At 39.9% G+C, this 26,737-nt stretch overlaps 2 protein-coding genes across 17 annotated transcripts in view; both read left to right on the top strand.

Annotated features, from left to right (window-relative positions):
- Positions 1-26,737, top strand: part of NRXN3 (neurexin 3) — a gene marked incomplete at both ends in the record, with an annotated part of 1,633,255 nt that overhangs the window by 632,011 nt on the left and 974,507 nt on the right. The gene's annotated exons all lie outside the window — the stretch shown is intronic.
- On the top strand, positions 1,752-2,051 carry LOC309969865 (potassium voltage-gated channel subfamily E member 3-like; the record flags this gene model as incomplete). The annotated part of the gene is made up of 1 exon (XM_082851883.1): positions 1,752-2,051. One exon carries the CDS (start codon positions 1,752-1,754, stop codon positions 2,049-2,051), a length of 300 nt encoding a protein of 99 aa, XP_082708009.1.

Raw genomic sequence — 26,737 nt, 5'->3', positions numbered from 1 at the left:
TTCTTACACTGCCTTATACCTAAAATTTCATGTCCTTTCTATACAAATTCATCACAGGGAGTTTAATTGTATCATTGCCATAGAGTTAGTTAGTGAGTTACTCCTTTTAATCCAATCATTTATAATCTGTTCAGGTTATTTCCCCAGAGAGTGATATTTGTGTAAGACATTCGTTCTTTTTGGCTTAAATATTAGTTATTGAGACACGATGGGCTTGAGTATTTGGGCTCCATGCATATAGCCACATACTCATTCATTGATTCCTTTATCCATTCAACAAGTATTTATTGAGAATAATTATAGATATGCTTAGAGGCAGAAAAGAATGTTAAAATCTTTTAGACCAGATCTACCCTCGTTTCTACACATTTAATACTAAGCACCTAAAAGCTGCAGTGTCAAAGTTGTCTCACTGAGAACAGTTAAGTGAAGGAGGATTTCATTTTTTTCTCCTTCTTGGACAGTCCCATTCACCACAGGAAAGACACTCACATGAAATCATGAACTTGTGCTCCTGTATGTTTTCTTTGTACTAATGGGAACATTTTGAATCAAATATGAAGAATACTAATTCATATATAGTCTGAAGAACCTCAGTTTTAAGTCTGTTATGGTTGATCCCAAGTCTGTATGGACCTAGGGAGAGTCTAGAGTACCATGTTTTGAGGTCTTCAGCCTGGCAGTCTCACATCAGGGAACTTGAATGGGGTTGCAGAAGGATGCCAGAAGACCTCCTGTATCAGTTTCCTGTATCAGTTTTCCATGAAAATTACCACAAACTAGTTGGCGTACAACTATACACATATTTTTTCTCTCACAGTCCTGGGGGCCGGAAGTCTGAAGTCAGTATGCTTCCTGGAGGTCACTGAGGCTCTCTCTAGAGGCTCTAGGAGGGTCCCCATTCTTGTGTCTTCCAGTGTTTATGACTGTCAGCGTCCCTGGACTTGTGGCTGCATCACTCCAATCTCTGCCTCCATCTTCTTATGGCCTTCTCTGCTGTGTGTGTCTGCTCCTCTTTGTGTCTAACTTATGATGATACTTGTGCTTGCATTTAGAACCCACCTGGCCAATACAGGATAAGCTCCTCCACTTAAGATGCCTAACTTAATCACATCTTTTGTTGTATGCAGTAACATTCGCTCTTTTGCCATTTAAGGTAATAATCACAGGTTGTGGGGATTAAGACATGGACATATCCTTTCATGGGGCTGCCATTCAATCTACCATACCTGGGTTCAAGTCCTTGTTTGACTAACTATCCACAATTAGGCAAGTTATCACATCTTTCTGAAATTCAGTTTTCTCATCTATAAAATGAGATATCAATGCCCAGTTTACAGAGTTTTAATGAGAAACAGAAGAGAGAATGTATGTGATGTTCCCTAACTTAGTTCTCAACATAATTAGTTGCCTTAGTTCCAGGTACTCAGAGGGTAGAACAGATTTTAAACTGTTTTACTTTAAAGAAAAAGGTGGCAGAGCGGAGGGGGCGCAGACGGTGCTGGCCGTGGGCTGCGAGCAGGGGGGCTGGCGGAGTGCCTTGGGGCGCAGTGCGGGGCACTCACGAGCCCAGGGCAAGGTGTCCAACGAACAGACGGCGCCCCGGGAGCCTTGCCGACCGGCAGCAGGACTACAGAATGGTACCCCTAAATGGAGAGAGATTTCAGGGCTGATCAGAGAGGACGAGAAACAAGGAAGGCTTCTGAAGGAGGGCATCCTCCGATTCTTCCCCCACCTGAATCCCTGTTGCTATGGAGACCACCAATGGGACTGAGACCTGGTATGAGAGCCTGCACGCTGTGCTGAAGGCTCTAAATGCCACTCTTCACAGCAACGTGCTCTGCCGGCCAGGGCCAGACAACCTGACTGAGGAGAGGCGGGCCAGCCTACCCGGCCGCGATGACAGCTCCTACAGGTACATTCTCCTCGTCATGTTCCTACTTGCTGCCATTGTGGGCAGCCTCAGCCTGGGATACACCCGCTCCCGCAAAGTGGATAAGCGCAGTGACCCCTATCATGTATACATCAAGAACCGTGTGTCTGTGCTCTAATGCTAAGAGGCCAGGGATGGCAGAAGGTCAAGATTCCTGAGGATTATCTTGTGGGGCCCCCAGAACTCAGCTATGTGTTACATCAGGCCTCAGTGTTCCAATCTGTAAGATCAACAAGAAACATTACTAAGGGAAGTCATCATTGGGGAAGGAGGAGAGGATCTAGCAGACCTAGGCCTTGTGGATAAGGATTTTTTCCAGCAAAGATAGACTTTATAGACAGTAGGAGCCCTTTGAACAAATATATAAAAGTGGCAGGAGTTCCCTGGTGGTGCAGTGGTTAGGACTCCGTGCTCTCACTCTCAAGGGCCTGGGTTCAATCCCTGGTCGGAGAACTGAAATCCCACAAGCCGTTCAGTGTGGCCAAAAAAAAAAAAAAGTATATATATATATATATACACACACACACACACACACACACACACACACACACACACACACACACACACACATATATGTATATATATATATAAGTGGCAACATATAATGACAGATGAGTGTTCTGGTGGCAGGAGTGTTGGGGGCTAGGGACTAGAGGAAGGAAAAGAGGAAGTTGTGGCAGAGGGAAATGAGACAGGAGAATGCGCTGAGGACACATGTTTTGATGTGTTATCTTCAATGACCATGAGAAGCAGCAATGATTATCCCATATCACAGACAGGAAATCTAAGTTATGTTACTTACTTATATTTTTTCACATTTTATGTTTTTCAGCCCATTTAACATTTGTGATTTTACCCCCTGTGAGGGAAGCAGAGCAAGTGCCGTTCTGCCCATTTGGGCCAAAGCGGTACCATGACTGGAACCCAGGTTCTCTGGTCACCTTGCCTAGTGCTTTGCAAAACTGTGTGCTACCTAGGAGTGGATCTAGGCCTGAAACTTACATAATTCTGGGGGGCCCTCCTTAAGAAAAAGAACTTTAAAATATTTTTGCAAGTATTACAAAAACATATCACCATGTTAATACATTGTTGGGGCCCCTCCTAAGATCTTAAGGAGGAGCCATGCAAGTACAGAGCCCTGACTGTCAAGCCTCATTAGCTCCATGGTCCCTGTGCCCTTCCACCCATGTCCCACTGCCTTTCCCAGCCCCATCTCCAGTCCTGGGGACTTCACTACCTCTAAGGAAGCCTCTAACGTTTTGAATGAATTCTGTGAGTAATTTTCTGATATCAAGTTGAAATCTGCTTCTAGAAGATTATTATCACACCTAGAAGATTATCATATTAAAAGAGGCAGGTACCTGATTCAGTGGAAAGAGAACCAGCCCTGATTCTACTACCAGTGTGGTGTATAAACTGGCTAGACACTTAAAAAAAAAAAGAAAAGGGAAGGTTGACTTATATTTGGTCAGAATTTGTTAAAGTTTTATGTTGGTTGAAAAAATATTATTGAGCAACCACAAAATGGTTTTATATTTAGTTCACCATTATGCATAGAACAGCCAAAAAATGGTTTTATATCCAGATAACCATTGTATGTTGGCTGTGCCTCATTTAATAATAATCCCTTTCTGTCTGCTTTCTGCTGCTTCCTAGCCACTAGCATATTTGATAACATATGACTATGTGATGTCAAATTCTTTAAATAATAATGAGTGATAGTTGGCGTAACCAACCAGTGATGTCTTGCTGTCACAGGACTGCAAAAAAAAATCCGTTGAAACAATCTTTGGCTGAATGAAACTATAAGGGCAGTATAGAAGTTATCATCCACATTTTACAGAATTCTTATTTGAGTTATGTACTTATAGATTCATATTCCAGGCTCTTTCTTAGTCGAACTGTAATTTCTACACCTACAAGTAAAAACACGCATCAAAAAATATGACTAAAATATAATATCCGAGTTTTGTGGTAATACATGGCATTGATTTTATTGAGTTGTTTGTGATTTGGAATAGCTCTGTCTCTCTGAATTAGGAGACAACTGAAGAAATTTAGCCAACATTCACAGATAGGTATAGCGTAATTAAAGTCAAGGCGTTTTTCAAAATTCAACCTCAATGTGTTCCTCTGCAAATTCTTATTTTTAGTAATTTTAATTTCTGCAGTCGCCCCTTTTCAGTATCTTCTGGTCTCATTCTTTCTTTATCTTGCTCATACACTTTGGCCCCCTTGGCATCTGCTCCTTCTTGCTTATGGAAAGAATGTTGACCTTGAATATGCATAATATTTCATTCTGTGAACTATAGTAAAGTTGATGTGACAATTGGAATAGGCAGGAGTCAACATAATGGGCCAGGTGTCTTCCAGCTCTAAAATCCCATGAACTTACATTCTTCTGAATATTAGCTCCTAAATTAAAATCTCACACTCTATAGCTGAATCCTATCACTATCCTGTCTATCTCCTTTCTCCAATCTAAAGGAAGAATTTTTTATTATTTCATATCTTGGTTTTTTTGGATTACTTTGAGTTATTTTTTTTAAAAAGTAATGAAGATATTAAGTCCAAATGTTCCAGCAGCGTATGAGCATGTTATATGTGTGTGTGTGTGTTTGGGTGTAAGAGACTGAGATTTTTGCTTTTACTCAACCAACCCTTTAGAGGTCTTCAGAGTTTCCAGGTAAGTTTATTTCTTTAAGACACGACTGCTTTTTTTTTCATACAACCATTTCACGTCTTCCAAGAAATGACTACAAGAACATCTGCTTCAGTGTTCATACACATCTTATCTGATCATCGTTTCCATTCTTTTCCAACCCCCATTCCAAATCACATCCAAAATGGCGAAATATGACTTTAGACGCCAGTTGTGTCCTCTCTATGAATGTTTTCCGTATTTGAAATGGCTGGGGAATTATCTTGCCTCTACCAATAGTAATTTAGAATGAGAGGGATTGGATAAGGGTCATTTCCTCCATCTCCTGAGATTTCAAAAGCTCTGTTTTCTTTTATACCTGATCGGGTCTACCAGTTGCAAAGCTGTGCGATGTAGTGGAGAAGTGCATGCGGTTAATTATGACAATTACAATCAGTTCTTTACAATCTTTGCTTCTCTTATGGGGTTTAAAGACTATAATGTATGTCAAAAGGACAAAATAATGTTTCTGTGTTTTCTGCTTACAGCTGCTTTTATGACTGGGTTTTGCTCATAAACAGGTGGTTATAAGATGCAATCCTTCCATTAGTCCATTTATCTTACCTGTCTTTTACCCTGGGTTCCCTGGTATGTCATTAAACACAAGTGTTGAGATTCCCAACAACTCTGAGGGAATCTCAGGGCCTGGACAGAATCCCTTGAACATGTTACAATGAAAATGAAACCACTTATGGTCAGTGGAAGTAGATAAAATGCATTTAGTTAATTTTCAGAAACTCCCTCGCTACTCTCAGACCTCTGTGGTCTGCCTTCCTTCCTGCCCCCCTTCACCATCTCTCCACTGTTTTTTTTAATCCCTGCTTAATCCCCACTCTTTCAACTTTGCCCCAGTGAAATTCTGTGCCCAGTTTCTTCTCACCTTTTTGGTCTCAAGTTCATAGCATGTTGTGAAGAGTATAGCACGTGGAAATGAATTTCTGTGCTGTTGGCACAGTTACTTTATCTCTGATGTTGTAAGTCGAATCCTCACAGTGTGCACGTTGCCACCTCATCCTTGCCGAGGGCAGCTAGGAAAGAGGTAAGACAAACTTTTTCTCTCAGCACACCTTCCTTCTCTGCGACGCTCACCCTGCCTGAGAGGTAGGTATGAAGAGGTAGAGGTTCATGGCGAATGAAACTCTCTGAGCCTTTTCCCCCTTGAGTGTACCTTGCTTAAATAGCATGTTTCCAGTTAATGACTATCTGGTAAAGCTGACAGCCTCAAGTCCTCCTAATTCTTAACTGTCTAAAAAAAAATGTGCCCAACCTGCCATGGCTTATGACTGAATTATATAAACCATGAAGCACAATAAAGTCATTAACTTTCAACATGTCAAATTTGACTTGAATTGCATCCTGCCCAGAATTTGATGGCCTTTCCCCAACACTTAAGAGAGCAGGCCTGTGTACTGTTCAAAAAACACTTTGTCACTTCTCAGAGAACCAGTAGCTTTGCGTGGCTGTCTGGACGTGCACGTCAGCAGGTCTGGGAGAAGAGGAATGTCTAGTGAAGTAAAGAGCATGGAGAAGCAGGTGTGAGGTCCACTAGGGAGAGGCAAAGCATCTCTTCCCAGGAAAAGGGAAGAGAAGAAATATTCTACATTTGGGTACTGCACGTTTATCCTGAAAATAACGATTCACTTTGCAGTGGGGAAACTTTGGATGAAAGTGTGTGCTTTACAATTCTGATTACCCTTACCCCTTTGTTCCCCACTATCAAAAATAATCATATTCTATAAATGTCAGTGGAATGTGGTTAGAGTGAAGCTACATTTTTGGAGAACCAGGTGTCAGCTCTGTCAGATTTCTATGAATAGGTACATTTATATACACTTTTTCAAAGAAAGAAAGGCCACTCACCACCCTGCTTGTAAAACTGTCAAGGATTTAGGAAAGAACTATGGTAGGCTGTCTTCACGTGGGAAAGGAAATCTGGTTCTCAAGATATTTGGGGCATTGCAGTGAATAAGGGATATTAATAGAGTTCCACCCCCAGCCTCTCTGGCTAAGAACTGATCTGCCTAGAATTTAAGAAGGAGAGGCATCTAAAGGCTTGTCCAGTGCTCAGCCCTACTGCCATATGAAGGTGTCATACTGAATGTGGAGGGGAAAGTGTGGGCTTTGGGATGTATTACTGGTGTACTATCCCCCCTATTCCCATCCCTTCTTGTCCCTGGATTCCCATCTGTTTAGTGAACATACTTAAGACGGGATGGTGTTTGAGGATCCTCTCCTTTCTAGAGACTAGGATAATGTTGGGTTCTTTGTATTATGGCACGGGTGGTTGGATGAAGCAGTGTCACCAAAGCCTTTTTGCAAAGTAGATTTTCAGATTTCTGAAGGCTCTGGGTCAGGGGCTGGATAGCCTTGAAAAGAAAGGAAAGCGCGCCATCTGGTGGTCAGCCTGGAGAAATGCATCAGCTAACCCCCTGAGATAAGTTTCAGGCCCTGCTATCAAGTAGAGAAGATGCCAACATTAGTTGGGTGAGTTTCAGAATAATTTATTTATCCCAGACTAGAAGTGAGGTTATTGATGAATCTGTCACCCCAAAGCATTTTCAAAGGAAATAAGACAGAAGCATCCTTAAGGTATTCGGAATCGTATTCTGAAATTGTTCAGCCTGTTTGTTAAACTACTGCTATGGGGCCAGTGGGGCGCCAATAAAAACTCAAGCTATCAGTTACCTTGTAGGTGAGATTACAGTCAAACTGAGAACCCAGATATTAAGAATAATTATTTAGCAAGAGTGGGTAAGCCGTTTGTTTCTGTTGGCAGAATTGTTGAATTGAGTAGCTGGGGGGAGTCCCTGCAGGTGATGAAGTTAAGCCAGGCCCTGAAGGGTGGGTAAGATTAGAATAAATGAGGGAAATGGAGGTGAACTTTCTCATTATAGGGGCCGAGGGAGCTGGAATGGGTTTGTTTTTGAAGTCAGTAGCAAGCAGGAGTGGAGAGTTAGCAGTAAATAATGAGACACAGAGAACACTTGCAAATAAAAAATGAATTAGGTAAATATTTAAAGTGGTTTAATAAATTGAATCAAGGGGGCATTTTCAGTACTCATTATGAAGATAGAGACAGTATAGCCTCGGGACTTAAGGGGTGGGTCTAGGCTCATATCCTAGGTCTGACACTTATGTGAGTCCTTAGGCAAGCGACTTAGCCTGCCTGTCCCCATTTCCCTCCATCTGTTAAACTGGGATGGAAATAGAATATATATTTTAGACTCAGAGATACACAAACGCTGTTTAGATATAAGATGTAGAAGTTGAGTACAAGGCAAGCCTGCGTTGTCCCAGAGCTGCCTCTCCTTCTGGTGGGGGGTTTCCAGCTGCTGGGTGGGCACAGGCAGAAGCTGAAGGACCCCTTGACAGAGGCATCATGGAGACTTATGGATCAGCTGGGTAACTGGACCAGGTGGCCCCCAGGGGCCCTCTAACCTAGAGACTTCGTGGTTCTAGAAAGTCCACGATGACCCACAGAAACCTTACCGAGATGAGCAGATAGTAACGACCGTGTTTAAATTTGGTTCAAGATGTTCTGTTCTATGTAAAAAATACCATCACTTTAACTGCTGCAGCCTATAATTGAAACAGCTACCTCAAGCTGTTCCTCTCCAGCTCGTCAAGGGAAGGAGTGGAATAGGGGGTGGGAGGGGGGGAGAAAGGCGGAGGGTCTGGAGCCAATATGTCAGCTCATCAAAGTGGCTGTAAGAAAACTGAACAAAGATCCCTTCCTGAGTGTGAAAGGGGGCGGAGACTTCGGGGAACAGGAGGCTTTAAGTGGAATTCACTGCCTTCTAATTATTTGAGAAGCGAAGGGTGGGGAAGACACGTTGACAGCAGAGGTTTCAGGGAGAACAGGCGCAATGATGCCGTGTACCATAGCACCGCACCATTTTATGTACTGCGTGTGGAGATGGGAGGTAGAACATGGAGTTCAGAAAGGTTTAAAAGGCAAAATGTAATCACTTCCCTTTAATTAACTCAAACAGTGCATGGCAGGTTATGGTAACATGCCTGTAGCTGAGACAGAGGTTGGCAGGCCACCGCTGAGACTTTACAGAGAGAGGGTGCCTGGGATGCCAGAGCAGGAAGGGCCTAGAAACCCTGTAGGATAATATTATAGTTGAGAGAATGATCCTAGCACAATTACAGAATCCACCCAAGGTTATGTGGTGTCACCAAATCTAGGGTAACACGTCAGGTCTTTACCTGTTCAGTATTCTCTCCAGGACACTGTGTATGATGGAGTCTGTAGTGACTTCACATTAGCCCCAGATGGTCAAACTGACCATAGTACATTTGTATACAGGTTAAGATTGGTGCATTCTTTTAACAGAAGCTTGAAAGAAGAAAGGTAAAAATTAAGAAGGAAACTACCTGTATTTCAATCAAGGTTTTCTTTTAAAGTTGCCTTAGAATATTATTATTAATTCCAATGGCTGTTTCCATGCAGCCGTTTTAATTAAAGTGTTATCTTTTTTGTAAATGAAGTGATGGAAACTTCTGCTTAGAGCCCTGTAGGAGGCTGAGTAGGGAAGCGTCAGAATTGCAGGCAGAGCTGGTACTCTGTAATTTAGATCATGTGACTGAAATACCACCACCGCTGTGTAGAATCTGCTAAAATTGCAGCTTCAGATATTTCAGGGGTGAATACATGTTTTATAAAAAAGGAGGCTATGCATTAAAGTTATAAAGTCACATAAAATATTACAGGAAAGATGAGAAAGTAAACTGTCTTTCTCTTGTTTTACTTATTTCAAGGAAAAGAGTTTTATGAACAATTTCCAGAAAAGTTTTAAATGGTTGTAGATTTTACTTTGCTTTACAGTCTGGCCATTCTTCAAGGTTTTATATTTATTCTCTTTTTGAGCTGAGACATACAGAACTAGACAGATACCCTTTTAAAAACCTTTCATTTCCCTGATGATTGGGAGAAATAGCAAGTAGAAAATCCTCTGGAAATTGTTGGAGATTGGGACAGTGCAGTAAATGGTACCCCCTACTGAGTTCATTATCAACTGAGGTGAACACAGGAGTTAGATAGGTGAAGATTAAAATATGTCTTCCATTCGGTGGTATACTGGCAGGTGGCTAACACTTGTGGGGGAGGGGCTGGGTTTTAGTGTCTATAGATTTCTGTGGTGTAAGTACTGCCACTTTGGTCAGGTTCAAGCTACCAATGTGATGCCACTGAATTCCATAAAGGCTGTGTTGTAGAGTGATGCTCAGGTCTCATAGCTAAGCAGTCTTGTTAATACTACTCTTCAGAATTAGGCAGACTTAAACCACAGTTCCTTCTTTGGGGGACTGCCAGGAGTGTTGCATGTATGGGACATCTCTCCAAATGGAAAGAAACAATGAAAATGGGGAACAAATGTTACCCTTAGCAGAATCAAAATTCAGTATGATTCTTTTTTTTTTTTAAATAAATTTATATATTTTATTTTATTTATTTTGGCTACGTTGGGTCTTCGTTGCTGCACACGGGCTTTCTCTAGTTGTGGCGAGCGGGGGCTACCCTTTGTTGCGGTGCACGGGCTTCTCATTGCGGTGGCTTCTTTTGTTGTGGAGCATGGGCTCTAGGCATGCGGGCTTCAGTAGTTGTGGCACGTGGGATCAGTAGTTGTCGCTTGCGGGCTCTAGAGCGCAGGCTCAGTAGTTGTGGCGCACGGGCTTAGTTGCTCTGCGGCATGTGGGATCTTTCTGGACCAGGGCTCGAACCCGTGTCCCCTGCACTGGCAGGCGGATTCTTAACCACTGCGCCACCGGGGAAGCCCAGAATGATTCTTAGAAGACCTTTACAGCACTAGTGTCAACAAGGAGGTTGGAGGAGGAACTTTAAGTCTTTATCATTTTGGTGAATAGCTATTCACAGCAAAACCATTTTTGATGCCGGGCAGTGGCAAGAATTTTGGTTATCAGAAAACGGAATTTTTGGGTGGCATTTAAAAATAGATACAGTAGTATACCATAATGCTTTTCTTTATTTTGTAGGAAGATACAGAAGAATAGATTCCTGTTTAGTACCTTGAAATTAAATTATTTTGCCAGCTGGGTGCGACTGAAAGAAGCAGGGCAGACATAAGAACTTAAACAACTTAATTGCCTCAGAGCAGATGATGGACTATTTTAGTGAATATGTGAAATGGTATCTGGCAAAAGCAGAGCCCTTGGTCATCTCAGTTCCTTCTAGCTGATGTGCAAGAGTCCCTGCATCCAGATTTATACCTCTTTGCTTACACATCCATCATTGTTAATATGCCTGTACTCTGAGAAAGTAAGCCTGAGGTTGACTGCATGAGTCTGTTTCTTCCAGGTACAGGATAGTTTATCCTTGTTGCTATTGTATTGTTACTTAACATGTGATGGTTTTGTAATTAACAATGATTATAAGTTAGCTTACTATTATAACAGCTTGGACCTAAGTAGTCTAATAATTGATAGGTTACTTTTGGGTGTAAAAATTCTGGTTATAAGTCAGGTGTCTGAAAGCACTTTTGTTGCTGTCATCATGCTAGAAGAGAAATTCTCAGCTCTGTAAGAACCTACCTTCTCCTTCTGTTGCCTGTGACATTGTATAAACATGGATTTCATGTTCATATGTGTCCGCATTTGCTCCCCTTTGTCATAATGTCTGACCAGGGTCCTGACTCTGCCATTTAACAGACAAATTAGCTAATCCATCCTAACCCAAGCTTTCTCAGATATAAAATGGGAACGATCACAGACCCACCTCACAGGGCCTAGTGTATGTAACACATTTTGTACAGGGCCAGTTGTCGACAAATGTTGGTAATTATGACATTCATTATTTTAAAAATATATAATATTGTAAAACACGTATAACTTTACATTTAATGCACAGCTACTATTGGTCCATGTTTGAGGACTGACTCTCAAACTGGCAGTACTTACATTTTCCAAGGAAAGTCCTACTAATGAAGGAAAAGCCATTAATAGTTCCAGTCCGTAGCTTCTCAGGTTCATATCTGTCTCTCTCCTTTGTCACTCCCCTGCCTTCTACCCTTCCCTAGTACCCAAGGTCCTCATTTATTCCCCGTTCTTTCCCGTGTAAAAGTCTGATCTAGGAAAATGATATAATGAATTATTACATAACAAAGAATACATTATTAATAATTCAAGGCATTGCAGCGGAGATATAGTCTAAGAGTGTAATTTCAGCACTGAGGCCTGGGTGAGAGAGGTATTTATTTGGCAGTGGGTTCCTTTCGATGCCTCTGAAACTACAGTCATATTGGTAACTAGCTACTCTGCAGTCCATATGGCAGTCTTTAATTATACCTGTTGGAATAATCCACTTAGCCAAGGTCAAGCATTCTCTTATTACATGTTCTGTTGCTATTTCCTAGTTGTTATATATCCTTGGAAGTTGTCAGCAGCCAAGTTTGGTCTTTCTGATTTTTAGTGGCACTCATCCTGTCCCGAGTTTCCCCAACACATGTTTCATCCTTGTCAAACACGCTTTGTTTCAACTGAATTAGTCATCATTCTGTGGACCTTACCTTGTGTGCTAGTGGCCACATGCCACTATAGGTAGTCTCTACAAGTGATTTCAGCTCCCTCTCCTAGCTTTGCTTTTTCTTCATTTCACAAAATTCTACGCAGCATATCAATCAGCAAAAACATCTGCTCTCTTCCTCCCGAGACTGGGCCACATTTCAATGGGAGGTGAATTCAGTCCATTTCAATCTAACAGTTATGTTTGGAATGCCAGCAATGAATAAATTAAATTAACATTTTTTGAGCACCTATAGTGTTATAGTCTTAGAGTCTTTTGCTTAATTATTTGATTATATACATTAGCTCATTTAATCCTCTCAACAGTCCTGTGAGATGTGCAATCTAAGAAGATGAGGTCTTTTCAGATGAGGTCATTGAGACTTGTAGAAGTTAAAATATTCTGTTCAAGATATGTGGAATCTAGAAGAATTGTACAGATGAACTGGTTTGCAAGGCAGAAATAGAGGCACAGATGTAGAGAACAAATGTACGGACACCAAGGGGGGAAAGAAGAGGGTGGGATGAATTGGGATATTGGGATTGACATATGTACACTAATATGTATAAAATAGATAACTAATGAGAACCTGCTGTATAGCACAGGGAACTCCACTTTGCTGTACAGTATAAACTAACACAACATTGTAAAACAACAATACCCCAATTAAAAAAAAAAAAAAAGATTTACAACTAGTCAGTGGAAGAGCCAAGGATTAAACTGAAAGTTTCCTGGCTTCAAATTTATTGCTTTTCTCCAAAACTAGGTTAGATTGAATGAAAAATATAAAAGAAGTACAGGTCTGTAACGACAGTCCCTATGTTCACATAGTTTATAGTTTCTTAGGTTAGAAGGATCTTTATGTTTTCCTACCAGATGATTTAGGGTTCCTGTGGAGACAGATGTTTATGATATTATCATTTCGGTAAAGATAAGTAGAACAAACAAGACAAAAACCTACCTGCTGGAAGTTATCTTTCAAAGATTTGTTCATCTCTTCTGGTAAAACTATAATGAGTTATAGGAAAGCATTGGGAGGAAATTTTTCAGCTTTACTTTTAGAGTAAAAAAAAAAAAAAAAGTCATCCCAAAGCCTAGTGGGTGTGTCATACCTGTGCTTTCCTGAATGTGTCTGTGAACCAGCATTTACTGCTAGAAATTGAAATCACGAAAAGAAACAGTTTTAGCACAGGAAAACAAAGCCAGTTTTCTACCAAATTCTAAGATCCCAGAGACAATGAATGCTGCTGTCAAAAATCATTTGAATGCAGTGTATCAGGAAGTGTTTTTCAAATTTAGCAGCAATATAGGTTTTAGTCTGGGGTATTGCTGTACTGGAGATTCATTCACTATTATATATCTTCCTAGAACACACAGATATCTCTTGTAGCCCTTCCAAGGAGAGCTTGTTATTGAAATGCCACAGGACTTTATAGTCACAGTATTTTATCTCTAATCTTTCTATGGACTAGGTCCAAAGATTGTCCTATAAAAAAGGAAGAGCCCAGAGATGGTATTTCTAGTCATGATTCAGTAGTAAGTAGCTGTATGACCTTGGTCAGGCCTCTTAACCATCTCCCTGAGTCTTATTTGCTTTTTGGTACAATGAGAGGATCAGAGTATTTGAACCCGATGTCTCTTCTCGGTTCCACCCGTGTTGCTGTGCACAGCCCTAATCCGTGGCTTATGACTGTTCTATAAAACTTTCCAACCGCATTGCACCTACACACCTTCCCTAGGTGATTTGTTTTAGGTTTTTCGCAGTTGCAGAATGATGTTTCCCGTGTGGAAAGCAGGATTACATACCGTGTTGGTTCAGCATGTTTTTCCTTATGCTGGTAACAAGACTGAAGACATGAAAAAACATAGATTTTTTTTTCTTATGACGTCCACCTCAAGAATTTAGAGGATATATCCAAAGTATAGCTCTTCTAAAATTAATAACCATTTTTTGTTGTTGTTTTTGTTTTTTGGGTTTTTTTTTTTTTTTTGCAGTACGCGGGCCTCTCACTGCTGTGGCCTCTCCCGTTGCGGAGCACAGGCTCCGGACGCGCAGGCTCAGCGGCCATGGCTCACGGGCCCAGCCGCTCCGCGGCCCGTGGGATCTTCCGGGACCGGGGCACGAACCCGTGTCCCCTGCATCGGCAGGCGGACTCTCAACCCCTGCGCCACCAGGGAAGCCCAATAACCATTTTTCAAGTAACTATAAGTAGCTATCCATCAATTAATCTGAATCCTTCTTGAATCTCTAGTGAATTTATGATGCGTATTTTGAGTACTTGGAAACCTGGAATATCAATTATTTTATAAACCCTTTTTCAGTCAACAGCAAAGTAAGATTATTGATGCCTATTTACTCCTTGTTGTATCTCTTTAACCATCTTGAAAGCTGGCACCTCTGAAGCTTTTCCAGAGGATGCAGTTCAGTGCAGTAACAAGATGGCAGGTGTATCTGTAGACTTTTAAGGTCCCTCTTCCGATAGTCAGTCCGCCCTGTAGCGTCTTATGGATAAATAATATTATCTCTAAAGGTGATACTCAACTCTCCTTGTGCTGTACATGTTTCTTTTTCAGACCCATGGCTACATATGCTAGTGAATAAGAAATGTTTTCATGTTATACATTAAGTATGAAATTGTTTAGGTAAGACTTGTGCGCCTACATAGGATCATGGTAACTGTGAATTGCTTTTCTTTTTTTCAGAGGGATAGGTTAGGCATATTTGCTGTCTTTGCCAAACCTTTTCTCAATTTGTAGACTTCTGAATATGTAGATTCCCCCTCTTTTTTAACATTCACATTATAAAATGAACAAAGTTAGGATGAGCCAAAAAAAAAAAAAAAAAAAAGCCCTGCATATAGCAATGCTGAAGGAAATTATTCAGGCAGTTTTAGGGCTAAAACTCACAGTCCTTAGAAGCAAAGAAGCTGTAGAGCCTTGAATGAGGCTCTACAAAGACTGGAATTTTTAGAAATTTGACTTGTTCATACTTTGTAATTCCTTAAAGGAAATCCAAGCTCTCTGAAACTAGAAAGGTGAAATTAACGACTCCCTGAGTCTGTGTGTGTCTCTGTGGTTCATATCTACAAATAAGTGCCTACTCTACAAAACATCTTGGGGGATATAGGCGTTCGCTAAAATAATTAAGGCATTATGAGGAGAGAGAGAATAATAATTTAGATTGTTGGGACAGGGCAGTCAGATGGATATGAATGGGGAAGCGCTATTCCCAGCAGAGATATTATCTTAAGGTCCCCAAAGAGGAAGATTCCATGTGTGCATGGGAAGAGTGACTGCAACTTGAGATGCATTATAGATGGTGGGGTGGGGAAGAAACAAGGGACATTCCAATGTATATTAGGTAGAAACTGCGGTAGGTGGAGGGTGGAAGGGGGAAAGTATAGTGGAGGTTATTGAATACTGAGACAAGGAGAAGCAACCTCTTAGGTAATACGCTTACCCAAGATTCTGAATTAGTTTCTCCTACTCAGCCTTTTCTTTGGGATGGTGTGAGCTTCTGTGGATGGGAGGTGGAATGTTGTGAAAAGAAGGTAAGCTTATGAACGAAGGTTCCAGAAAACTAGCTTGCTAGTGGATTCCTCTGGTGGTAGAGAGTGTTTATACCGTGTGTCAGCCTTCCTCTCCATATGAGGTACATAGGGAATTCATCTGCACAAAGCACCTGACGGGCCAGTAGTGCTGGGAAAGCCTGTGCGAAGTAATGGAAGAGCAGATGTCACTGACAGGGTGACCTCTGACTGTGGCCGTCTCGGGGATTTTAACTTTAGAGACAGTCTTCAACTTGCCATGTGGACCTGTTCTGACACTGGAGGATTTCCCCTGGTTGGGAGAGAAAATGGAGAGGTGGCTTTTTGTTTGTCTGTTTCTGGGGGGTTTGTAGGGAGGAGGCGGGGGGGTAGGTGGTAGGGAATGTGTATGTGTAGATTTTTAGCCTGGTAGGTAGATGTTGGAATCACATGCTACCTTCAGCAGAGCAATTGAGTTCCTCTTCACCTGAAAAGAGAGGCAGGGATGAAGGCTGTGCAGGGAGTAGGGGTCTCAGTGTTACCCTTTATTTGGACACTTACAATCTTGAGACCAACAGGACTTAAGTGAAGCTAATTAACAAAGGGTACAGTCAACTTAATTTGGGGTTTATCAGTTCCTCTGCTACTTCGGAATTCTACTCTTTCTCACCCTGACGTTGGATCTTTGTATTTCAAATCTGGTTTTATAAACATTTAAGTTCTTGATTGAGTCAGGTCTCTGGAGGTCATTTTTTGTTAACTTCCGATTGAGCCTTTACTCTCCTCCACATGGCTCCTTAACTAGCACATTTGAAGTGTTTGTTCCCAGGGGAAAGTTAAAGTCAAATATGTGAGCTCATTTTCTCCCTATTAAGTCAAGTCTTCAGAGTTTGCAGTTCCGGGTGTTCAGTGTTTCATGCCTTTGGTGCTCTTTTAGAAATCTATGTATTTTTGTACATTTTCTGTAGGCATAGGTGATCCGTAGGATCAAATCTGGCTTATGTAAGTCTGGAATAAAGAGTAAGAAAACCCAAAAGCCAATAATAACGTTAAGCCATCTCTTTTCTCCCATCCACATTGTGGCTCTTTAAATGTTCCGTTCTGACGAAGCATGGGGAGCTCACAGTTTACCTGCATCTACCTGGTATGAGCCCCATGTGGTTGAGCTTTCGTAGCCAGGTTGAGATGATGACAGAAAGAAGAAAATGGAATACCTCTCCCCAGACCTCCCCCTACACTTTATAGTACTTCACTGTTTACCACGTTGTTATTTACTGATACAGTTGTTAGTGCTTAGCCCTCAACAAAATCATAAGCTTATTTAGGGACTGTGATTTTGCCATACATATGTCATCTCCCAAATTACAAGGATAGCTTAAGAACCTAAATGTCCAATAAATACCCGTTTACCGTTGTATTGTCTTGACAAGGAATATAGAATGCCTTCCTTTTATTCGTACTTTGATCTGTAAAGGGCATGGAAGGAGTGAAAAGACACAGGGTCACTTCAGACACGTTTCCTTCCCTCTCTCTTGGTCCCCTCCCATCGTCACTTCAATCACCCATTTCTCGCCTTTCCTCTAAGGATCTTGGTTCTCTGAGAAGCAGGGACTACTGAAGATCATATACTAATATTATGATCCTAAAACTCAGAACTTTGTGGCAGGGAACAAAATGTGTGTGCTTAATTCCTTTCTCTTGGACTGTCTGACCCAATTGGATGCTCAGGGGTACTATGCTATTACTAGCTATGAGATGAAAATCTCAAGGCTGAAATAATATTATTAGCAAAGCATTTCACATTTAATTAAATGTTTTATGTATAAAGTGCTTTATGTGTAAATGTTTTATATGCAAAGTATTATGCTGAGTGTTTTATGTGGATTGTCACATTTAATTCTCATTACAACTGTGTGTTAGCTATTTTGCAGGTATTATTATCATCCTTCATTATATAAATGAGGGATGAGGCTTAAAGAGGTGAAATAACTTGCCCAGCGTCCCCTAGCTCTTAAATGGTGAACTCAGGATTCAGATTCATGCTTAACTTCTACCCTAAACCACCTTTATCTTCTATAACCCTTAACCCAAGAAAAATCAGTCTTCTGTGTACTAACCACCATAGATTTGATAGTTGAGGCAAACAGATATTTTTCTAATCACACTCTTGCAGTCCCCCGTTGGCATATATTTTAGAGGTTGGAGCTTCTGTCCACCAACTGCACAGTAATCTCTTAGAATTGTCATTTTGGGTTATGACAATTACGATGCATGTCTTTTCGTAAAAGAAGTGGAACTGGGGGGAACATTACCACCATTAGCATTTTCCGCATTGGTGATGTGAAGGACATTGTTCTAGGTGATCATTATATATGTGTGTCGTGTATATTATCAGATGTTGTCTTATCGGTAGTTCCTACTTATTTGCATAAAATTCCCCACAAAGCTAACGCAGGATTGAGAGTTATATTAACTGTAATTGTAGAATAGAATCACAACAGAAGATACAAGTTATGTTGTAGGGAATATAGCTTTTACAAGTTATTTTACAAGTTATATGGAATCACAGAAGTACGGGCTTCATTATTATGAAAATTAATTTTTGCAAGCCAAATAGAAGATTTATGCCAGGAATTTTAGTATCTTTACATACTCTTTCTATTTATTGTGTGTGTGTGTGTGTGTATATATATATATATATATATTAGTAAACACTGATACGTATTTAAACATTAGAATTTTTGGTCTTAACTGAATGAAGCTTTAAAAGAGTTTTTTTTTTTTTTTGAATCATGCTGAATATTCTCGAGAACAGACTTCATGCTTTCTTAAAATTTGCTATGAGTTGCTTTGATAACATTAACATGGGTATCAGAATAATACAAACTCAGGAAACAGACACATGACTTACCAGCTCATTTCTCAGAGCCTTGTCACATGCACCCTTCTTATTTCATGTGTATATTGTAAGTAGAAGTGCATGATCCTGTATTGTCACAGAAAAAGAGTCTGAATGTTCATTGCCTAAAGGAATCCTGTGTGCGTGTGTGTGTGTGTGTGTGTGTGTGTGTGTGTGTGGTCTTTGATAACTACTCTGAATTTAATTTTGTTGTAACCATGCTCTTATAACCTAACATCAGTAAAACCAAGTATAAAATTACCCCCATGAGTAACCAATGTCTCACTCAGATTTTCTGTCAATTCTTATTTCTTCTAGATACTAGACTTGCTTTTCAATCTATAAAGCCAGTATAGGGCAGCTTTACTTATTCATTTATTTAACAAATATTTTTTGATAGGCACAGTTCTAGGCATTGAAGATCCAACTGTGAACATGACAGATAAGTTGAGTTTGCATTCTAGCTGAAACAATAAACAAGTTAAAGTCCCTAAATAAGGTAGTTTAAGTGAGTGATGAATGTCGAGAGAAAAATAAATCAGAGCAATGTGGTACTGGGATGGAGTGGGCATGCTATTTTATATTGGCTATTTAGGGAGGCCTCTCTAGTTGGTGACATTGAACTTAGACCCAGATAAGAAGACGCAGTCAGGCATGAGAATATCTGTAACAAGATTGTTCAAAGCCAAGGGCACACACATCAAGAGTACACACAGTAAGGTATGAACAAGTTTGGAACATTTGAAGAACAGATTGACCAGAGAAGTTTAGAGAGCAGATATTTGCAGATAAAGATGTGTCAGTGTTGATAGTTGTGTAGATGTTCACATAGTTTTAGGAGAGAAGTGACTTTAGCTTAAGGTAAGTAGAATATTCTGTGCCAGCAATATGTCCCTAGGGGATTCTTTATGATTTTAGAAGTTGGATTAATGTCTAGTTTGATCAACAGACATACCAATTAACTTTTGTCATATGGTTTATTTGATTACATCTCTTATCTGTGTTTATATAATGTGCCTTTATAATTTACTGGTTATATAGAATGGCCGCCTGTTCATTACTTCATTCAACAACCATTTACCAAGGTCCTACTATATGGCAAATTGAGTCTTTAGTTCTGGGTATGCAAACATGAATAACACCCTGCAGTTACAGAAATAAATACAGAAATAGGATCCTAAGTATATTTACTGGGAAATACATTTTCTCAATTTTAAAAATATGAAAAATAGTAAAAGGGACTTCAGAAGAGCGTGGAATTGATCAATAAAGGTGATAACAGCTGATTGTAGAAGGGTTAAAAAATACTTTGGTGGTCTAAAAAATCTTTTGACGTGTACTTATACAACTGGATTAAGGCTTTCTATGATCTCTGTTACGGTGGAGTCCTTTATAAATTTAAATTAATATCACTACTAATGCATCTCTCTGGATAATAGTGCACTTGTGATTTGCAAATAGGGCCCCAGACCTCAGCTAAACTCCTGCTCAACATGCAAGATGATGAAGCCCTTTACTTGGCTCTCCAGCTCTGTTAAAACCATGGGCATCCCCATGGGTCTCCAAGTCAGGCAGGATGACAATATCTTTTAGTCTGACAAGGAAATTAACAGATTTTAATTTGTTAAAATTTATATGAACTAATCCTGGTTTAAAATAGGTTATGTACTTATTTTAACCTATTCTGAGGTTCGACGTTTAGAAGTCTACACTTAAAACGTTAACTGCCCAGCCCCCAAAGAGCTATCCAAGGTGCTGAACATGTACTGGAGAGTCAGCACCCTTAGTCTTTGTGCTTGAACTATTCTTTCCTGCCTTTGCCTATCCAGGTTACCTGCCTGATTACTCTTTAATTGATCTTAGCAACCATGTGACACATTATTGTCCTGACTCCTGCTTGTTTCACGTTCTAACCTACTGCATTTTTCAGCTTGTGTTTAAGCAGATACCAATTAAATTTCGCACCTAGAGCCTCCCACACAAGTGTCTTGGCTCACAGTTCTGTTTGCTGAAAGAATGTGATCATTGATTTTACCTTCAATTATAAAGTGATTTAAAATTTTTATTTAAGTCCATAAAAAATAGAAGCTCTAAAAATAGCCTTGAAATAATTAATTCATCTAATAATCCATAAAATTAATTGAATATATAAGCATGATGTATCTTTTCCTTCTTTCTTCTTCCTCTTCCCCCATCCATCCTCCTCTATTTGTTCATCTCCCTTTCTTTTTCTTCCTCCTCTTCCTCCCTCTCCTTCTCTCTCCTCCTTCTCTTTCTCCTTTTCCTCTTCTTGTCATTATCATCATCATTATAAATGCAATAAGTAAGGATATTTTAACTGGTGAAATACTTACATAAAATGTAGCGTTTTGCTAAAAAGTGGGTTATAAAACAATTTTATGACAATTTAGGCTTAATAGTTTAAAAATAGAATATATATAAACATAAGTAGTTTCCTATGAATATTTTATCTTTGAACTTAGTAATTTAATTATTCTCCTTAAAGCAAATGGAGACCAGTCCTTACTAGATACCTCTAACTTCTTTTAGGAAGGATCTCTTCCTTGCTAACTGGAAAACGCAAAACACATTTAGTTAGAGAGCTGGGGTTAGTGTTGTCAGTCAATGATTAGGGCAAGGGTTTTACACTGTGTCCCACCTAAACATCATTCTGTAACTTCACCCATTGTAATTTAAGAAGACTGGCATGACTAGACTGGTTAAGAATCTAAGCATTTTGATCAAGCAGTCTAGATTATTATTTTAGATCTAAAATTTCTTAGCCGTATGATCTTGGGTAAATATCTAACTTACGAAGCTATGTTTTTCCACCTGTAAACTGGACATGCTAAAACATCCTCACACTGAAGATTGCTATTGGGATTATATGAGATAACATATACTTAAAAGTTTAGTGCAGAAACTGACATCTAGTAAACATTCCATAAAAGTGAATTATCGTTGTCATCACTATCATAAGTCATTAACCTTAACCTTTTTGTGCTTTGCCTGACCTTAAACTATATGGAAAATTAAAAGTACCCTATTCACTATGGGTATTTGACATTTGCTGAGAGTAAGTTGGTAGTAGTATCATACGTGGCACCCAGTTAATGTCTCAACTTGAAATACTGTGAGCTATGAGGAAGGACAGGGAAGGTAGTGGTTACCCATTCATGAACAACCATTCTTACCTCACAATCAACCAGTTGATTACAATTGATCTGTTGCCCATGCAATCATAGTGACATTTAGAATATATTACATTACCATTTCTCTTAACATAGTGGTTAAAATTCAGTAGGCAGATAATGTAATACTGACATAATGAGTAAAATAATGATTGATAGGGAAGTTGTAAAAGTAAGAAGGTTCAATGTGTTTGAAAGTCACAGAACTTTGAAAAGTGCAAGAGATAAGGAATACTGATGAATAAAATGTGACAACTTGACACTTGCTGTGAATATAGAAATGAACCAAGGAATCTATTAAGCTAGTCATTCTTAAAGAGTACAGCCTATAGAAGTGTAAATATAGCTAATAAAAGTACCTTTTAAACTTAAATATCTATCAAAGCTTCCAGAGGAAGAAAACTAGATTTATACTTCATGGCTTGCTCAAAATCATTGTCTTTCCTACCATCATCTACAGTAAAGTAGTTCTAGTTTAAAATATATTAAAGTGGATACTTCTAAAATTAGGTTTTTTTGGAATTAAACAAAAGGGACTACGTTTTTCCAGGGACTGCTGTAGAGGTCACTTTTTAACAAGACAGATAAGGCAGTCAATATATAGAGGTTTTATTTTATGGCCAAAGCTAACATTTATTCAATCAGTGAGAGATGTCAATTAGAACAGCGCAACTTAGGCCATGGGGAAATTGCAGAGCCCCTAACCAGAACATGAGCATTACATTATCAGATAGGTTACAGTTGTTGCTTCCATAATGACCCTTGCTCTTTAATGCAGTGTCAGAATCCGGGGAAAGAAAAAGCCAAATTACCAAAACTTGGAACTAATCAGGTCTGTTTTACAAATGAATAATGATATTCAGGGCCTCTTTGGTTATACAGATGTTTAGATTGCTGATGTCTTAAGAATTCCATAGTCTGTGCTGGCTTTAAAGTTGAGATCAAATTGTTCTTATGTGCCCAGGGTAGCATAACTCTAAGATGAAGGTGTTCTGGGGAAAGAAAAGGAAAAAAGAGCATTTTTTATCTTCACACTGAAGAAGTCATTGCACTGAAAAAGTGCCAACAAACCCTAAATAATTTTGTGTTGATTATACTAAATTAGAATAGTGATAGCTGTAATCATTTGATCCCCAAGGCATTAATGAAAGTACAGCATTATTTTGTGTGGAATAGGTATCATTACCCTTGAGCTTAGGAATGAATGATTATTAGTAAGTCTGATTAAATCTGGAAGCAGTGACACAAGCTATCTTTAACCCACTAATGACAGGGCCATATTGTAATTTTATGATGAATGAATACAGTTTAGCATTTTTAGCACTTGGTGGGGAAAATAAGAAGTCTGCATTCATTTTCTTGATTAGACTGCAAAGTAGTACAGAGAAGCTCATAAAGACTGCTGCTTAATGAAACAGTGTTCCTGCTGGTTGATTAGCCTATCATAGCTCCCAAAACCCACAGGATTGGTTATCTTTATATGATCAACGATATTATTAAACAACATTCTAGAGATCATGAATTCCTAGATGGAGGAGTACAAAAAAATAAAAATACTATCACTTTGCATGTATATATTCCCCTTATCTTTCCAAATGCTTTCATGTGTATTTTATGGTTTAATATCATAGAAACTGTTAGAGTGAGTTAGACTTTTTATTACTTGTTTTATGAGTAAGAAGAGCACAATACAGTTTAGGTACTTCCTAAAGTCCCATAGACTGTCAGAAAAAACCAGCATGGGAACCCCAGTGTTTTGGATCCAAGTGTAATATATTTTTTTGGCCTCTGTGGAAAATTAATTTTATTTTATAATTACAGACAAATTATTTTTTTTGATTCTCTCTTTTAAAAAGGATATCTGCTCTGTATGCATAGATACTATTAGAGATTCTTAACTGATCAAATGGGTAACAGCCCTGGCTTAATTTTTAGTGCTAGACAAAACTGTTTCTACAGTCCCCAGGCAGTTTAGAACAAGTTGTGATCCCAGCATAGCATCTGACACTCAGTGGTAGCTTGGTAAATATTAGTTCTGTCAACTGAAAAAAAAAAATTCACAATGTGAGAGTTGTGAGTTAAGTTTTATTTGGGGCAAAAGGAGAATTATAGCCCTGGAGACGGCATCTCAGATAGCTCTGAGGAACTGCTCCAAAGAGGCAGGGGGGAAGGTCAGTATTATCTATGATTTTAGTGAAGGGGGGACGTGCAGTCAGGCACACATATTGGCAGAGGCTTACTGCTAGTCACGAGGAACAGGTGTCACTGATGATTTTAGTGCTTTTCTATAGATACGAGGAGATGCAAGAACTTGGGCTCATAAAATCTTCTCCTGAAAATATCTAACTCTCTAAAGGCCAGTTCTGCCAGTTTTTCCCAGAGTACAGAGTGCCTCATTCCTGATCTCCACCCTGAACTCTTTTCAGGGTGTGTTAAAGGTCAGCGGCTGTGGTGGCTAGTGACTTAATCCTTGCAGAGGCAGATGGCCAGTGCCAAGTTTTAGTTGGTAGTTCCTTTTCTTCTAATTCTTTGTGTGACCTTTTGTGGTCTAATGAAGGAACTTTTCAGTCTTCATTGACCTAAAAACAGTGTTAATGACCTACTTGATCTTATCTCTAAAACTGTTCACAGGTGATTACTCAGTAAAAATATAAAAATTAGTGACAGTAAAGCCAAACTCTGCAGGGCTAGAGGGAATTAGTATTTAGTTTCCCTCAAAGCCAAAACATTTCTGCTTGAAACAGAGCTTTGCAGGTGAATGGCATTCCCTTTCTCTAAATATTAGCATCATAATGGCATTCTGTTGAATAGCTTGAATTTAGGACAGTCAGAGCCAAAAATTTAAGAAGTCCTGCAGGTCTTGCTTGGCATGTAACAGATCAGGTTCTTTGGGGAAGATAAATGGAGAAATGAATCATTGTAATACAGTGAAATACACGGTAAAAAGGGTATGGATAAGGGGCAATGGAAGTGCCTAGGATAAAGAAAAAAGAAATGTCTTGGCAGTGGGTGGGAGGGAGGGAAAACTATGAAAGGAACATTTGAACATCAAACGAAACAAAGCCAGAAGCCTTGGAATTATCCCTGGCACTTTCTTTCCCTTACCCTGCAAATATTCTGTCGATGATTTCCGATTTTACCGCTCATCATTTCCCTGCTCTATGTCCTTCTCTTCACCCATCACTGACCTACATGCAGTTCTCATCATCTTGATTTAAAATGGGCTGGTTTATTTGGTATTCCCATTTCCAGGCATATCACCCTCAAAACCGTCATCCAGACTATTTAAAACCTTAAAGCTTAGCACCATCTCCCCCTTGCTTGAAACCCTGCAAGGGTTTCCTGCTGCCTATAGGATAATATCTATCCTGATGATTCTCTGTGCTCTGGCCTCTCCCTACCTCTCACGATATGTTTATGCTGCGGAATTGTCTGTCCTTTCAAGAACATTACACTCCACTTCATGCCTCCATGTATTTTCCTCTTTTTGTAATACCTTTTCATATCCTTTCCCAACAGGGTAAGTTCTATATGTCTGTCGTCCAGTGTCCCTAATCCAGTAAGATGTTGCAGTTCTCTCATCTCAAATCTCCACTGAATCAAGTGCAGTTCTCAGTTTTTTAGAGCACCTGTGCACACTGTATCTCATTCATGTTTGTATTTCCCATTAAGTGCAATACTTGGCACATAATAGTTGCTCAACAAATGTTGGTTGATCTGATGATAACAATAACATGGATAGATAAGTAGGTAGTTGCTAGGACAACAAGTGTAGAAATGACAAGGAGGTGTAAAATCAAATGGCATAGTGTGATAATTTTCTGTTGATGAGCAACATATTACCACAAATTTAGTGGCTTTAAACAGCATCCATTTATTATCTCACAGTTTCTATAGATCACAGGTCAGGGTGGGCTTGGCTGGATTTTCTGCTCATGGTGTCAGCTTGATCTTAGGGCTGAAATCAAGGTGTTTGTTGGATTGAATTCTCATCTGGAGATTGGTGAGGTAACAGCTGCTTCAAAGCTTCCTTGGAGTTTTGGCAGAATCTATTCCTTGTGGCTGCAGAAGTCATGGCAACTTGCTTCCTCAAGACCAATGGTGGAGAGTGTCTCTATTGCTTCAAGTCTCTGCCTCCAGGGAAGGCTTAGGCTGTCTTTAAAGGGTAGCCTGGTTAGGTTGGGCTCATCCAGGATAGTCTTTCTTGATTAACTCGAGCTTCTCACTGTTGTGGCCTCTCCCATTGCGGAGCACAGGCTTTGGATGCGCAGGCTCAGCGGCCATGGCTCACGGGCCTAGCCGCCCCGCGGCATGTGGGATCTTCCTGGACCGGGGCACGAACCCGTGTCCCCTGCATCGGCAGGCAGACTCTCAACCGCTGCGCCACCAGGGAAGCCCTGCAAAATCCTTTTGCCTTTACCATATACCATCACATAATTATAGGAATTATATCCTATCACCTTTGCCATATTCTGTTGTCTGGAAGCAAGTCCAGGTTCTGCCTGCACTCATGGGGAGGGGATTATCTTAGGGCCCATCTCAAGATCCTGCCCATCACATGTGTAGTTTAGAATGACTTGAAAAATAGATTTATGTGGGTAAGTAGAGGAACATGAGACTAGAAAGAAAGGTAAAGACTATGTCAGGAAGTGCCTTATGTGGCCTTCTAAGAAATGTATACGTTATCATGTGGGGAGTCATTATGGGGTTAAGAAAGATGATCCTTTAGAGCATAACTTTGGAATAAGAAAGACTTGGAAAATTGGAGGAGGAAGATGGTGTAAACATGGAAAGTAGGAGGTATTGAGAGGGCAGATGGAAAGTGGGGAAGGATTAAGAACTGACAGGATTTGATAGCTGATGATTCAGCAGAGGGTAAGGAAATATTCAAAGTCAATGTTTCAAACTAGAACCCCTGGATGACCAAAATGGAATTGGTCTTGAGTGTTCCTGAATGACACTGA

This window comes from Leucopleurus acutus (genome assembly GCF_964270905.1).
Source record: "Leucopleurus acutus genome assembly, chromosome: 1".
NCBI lineage: Eukaryota > Metazoa > Chordata > Mammalia > Artiodactyla > Delphinidae > Leucopleurus > Leucopleurus acutus.
This window is presented reverse-complemented; position numbering and strand designations above follow the sequence as displayed.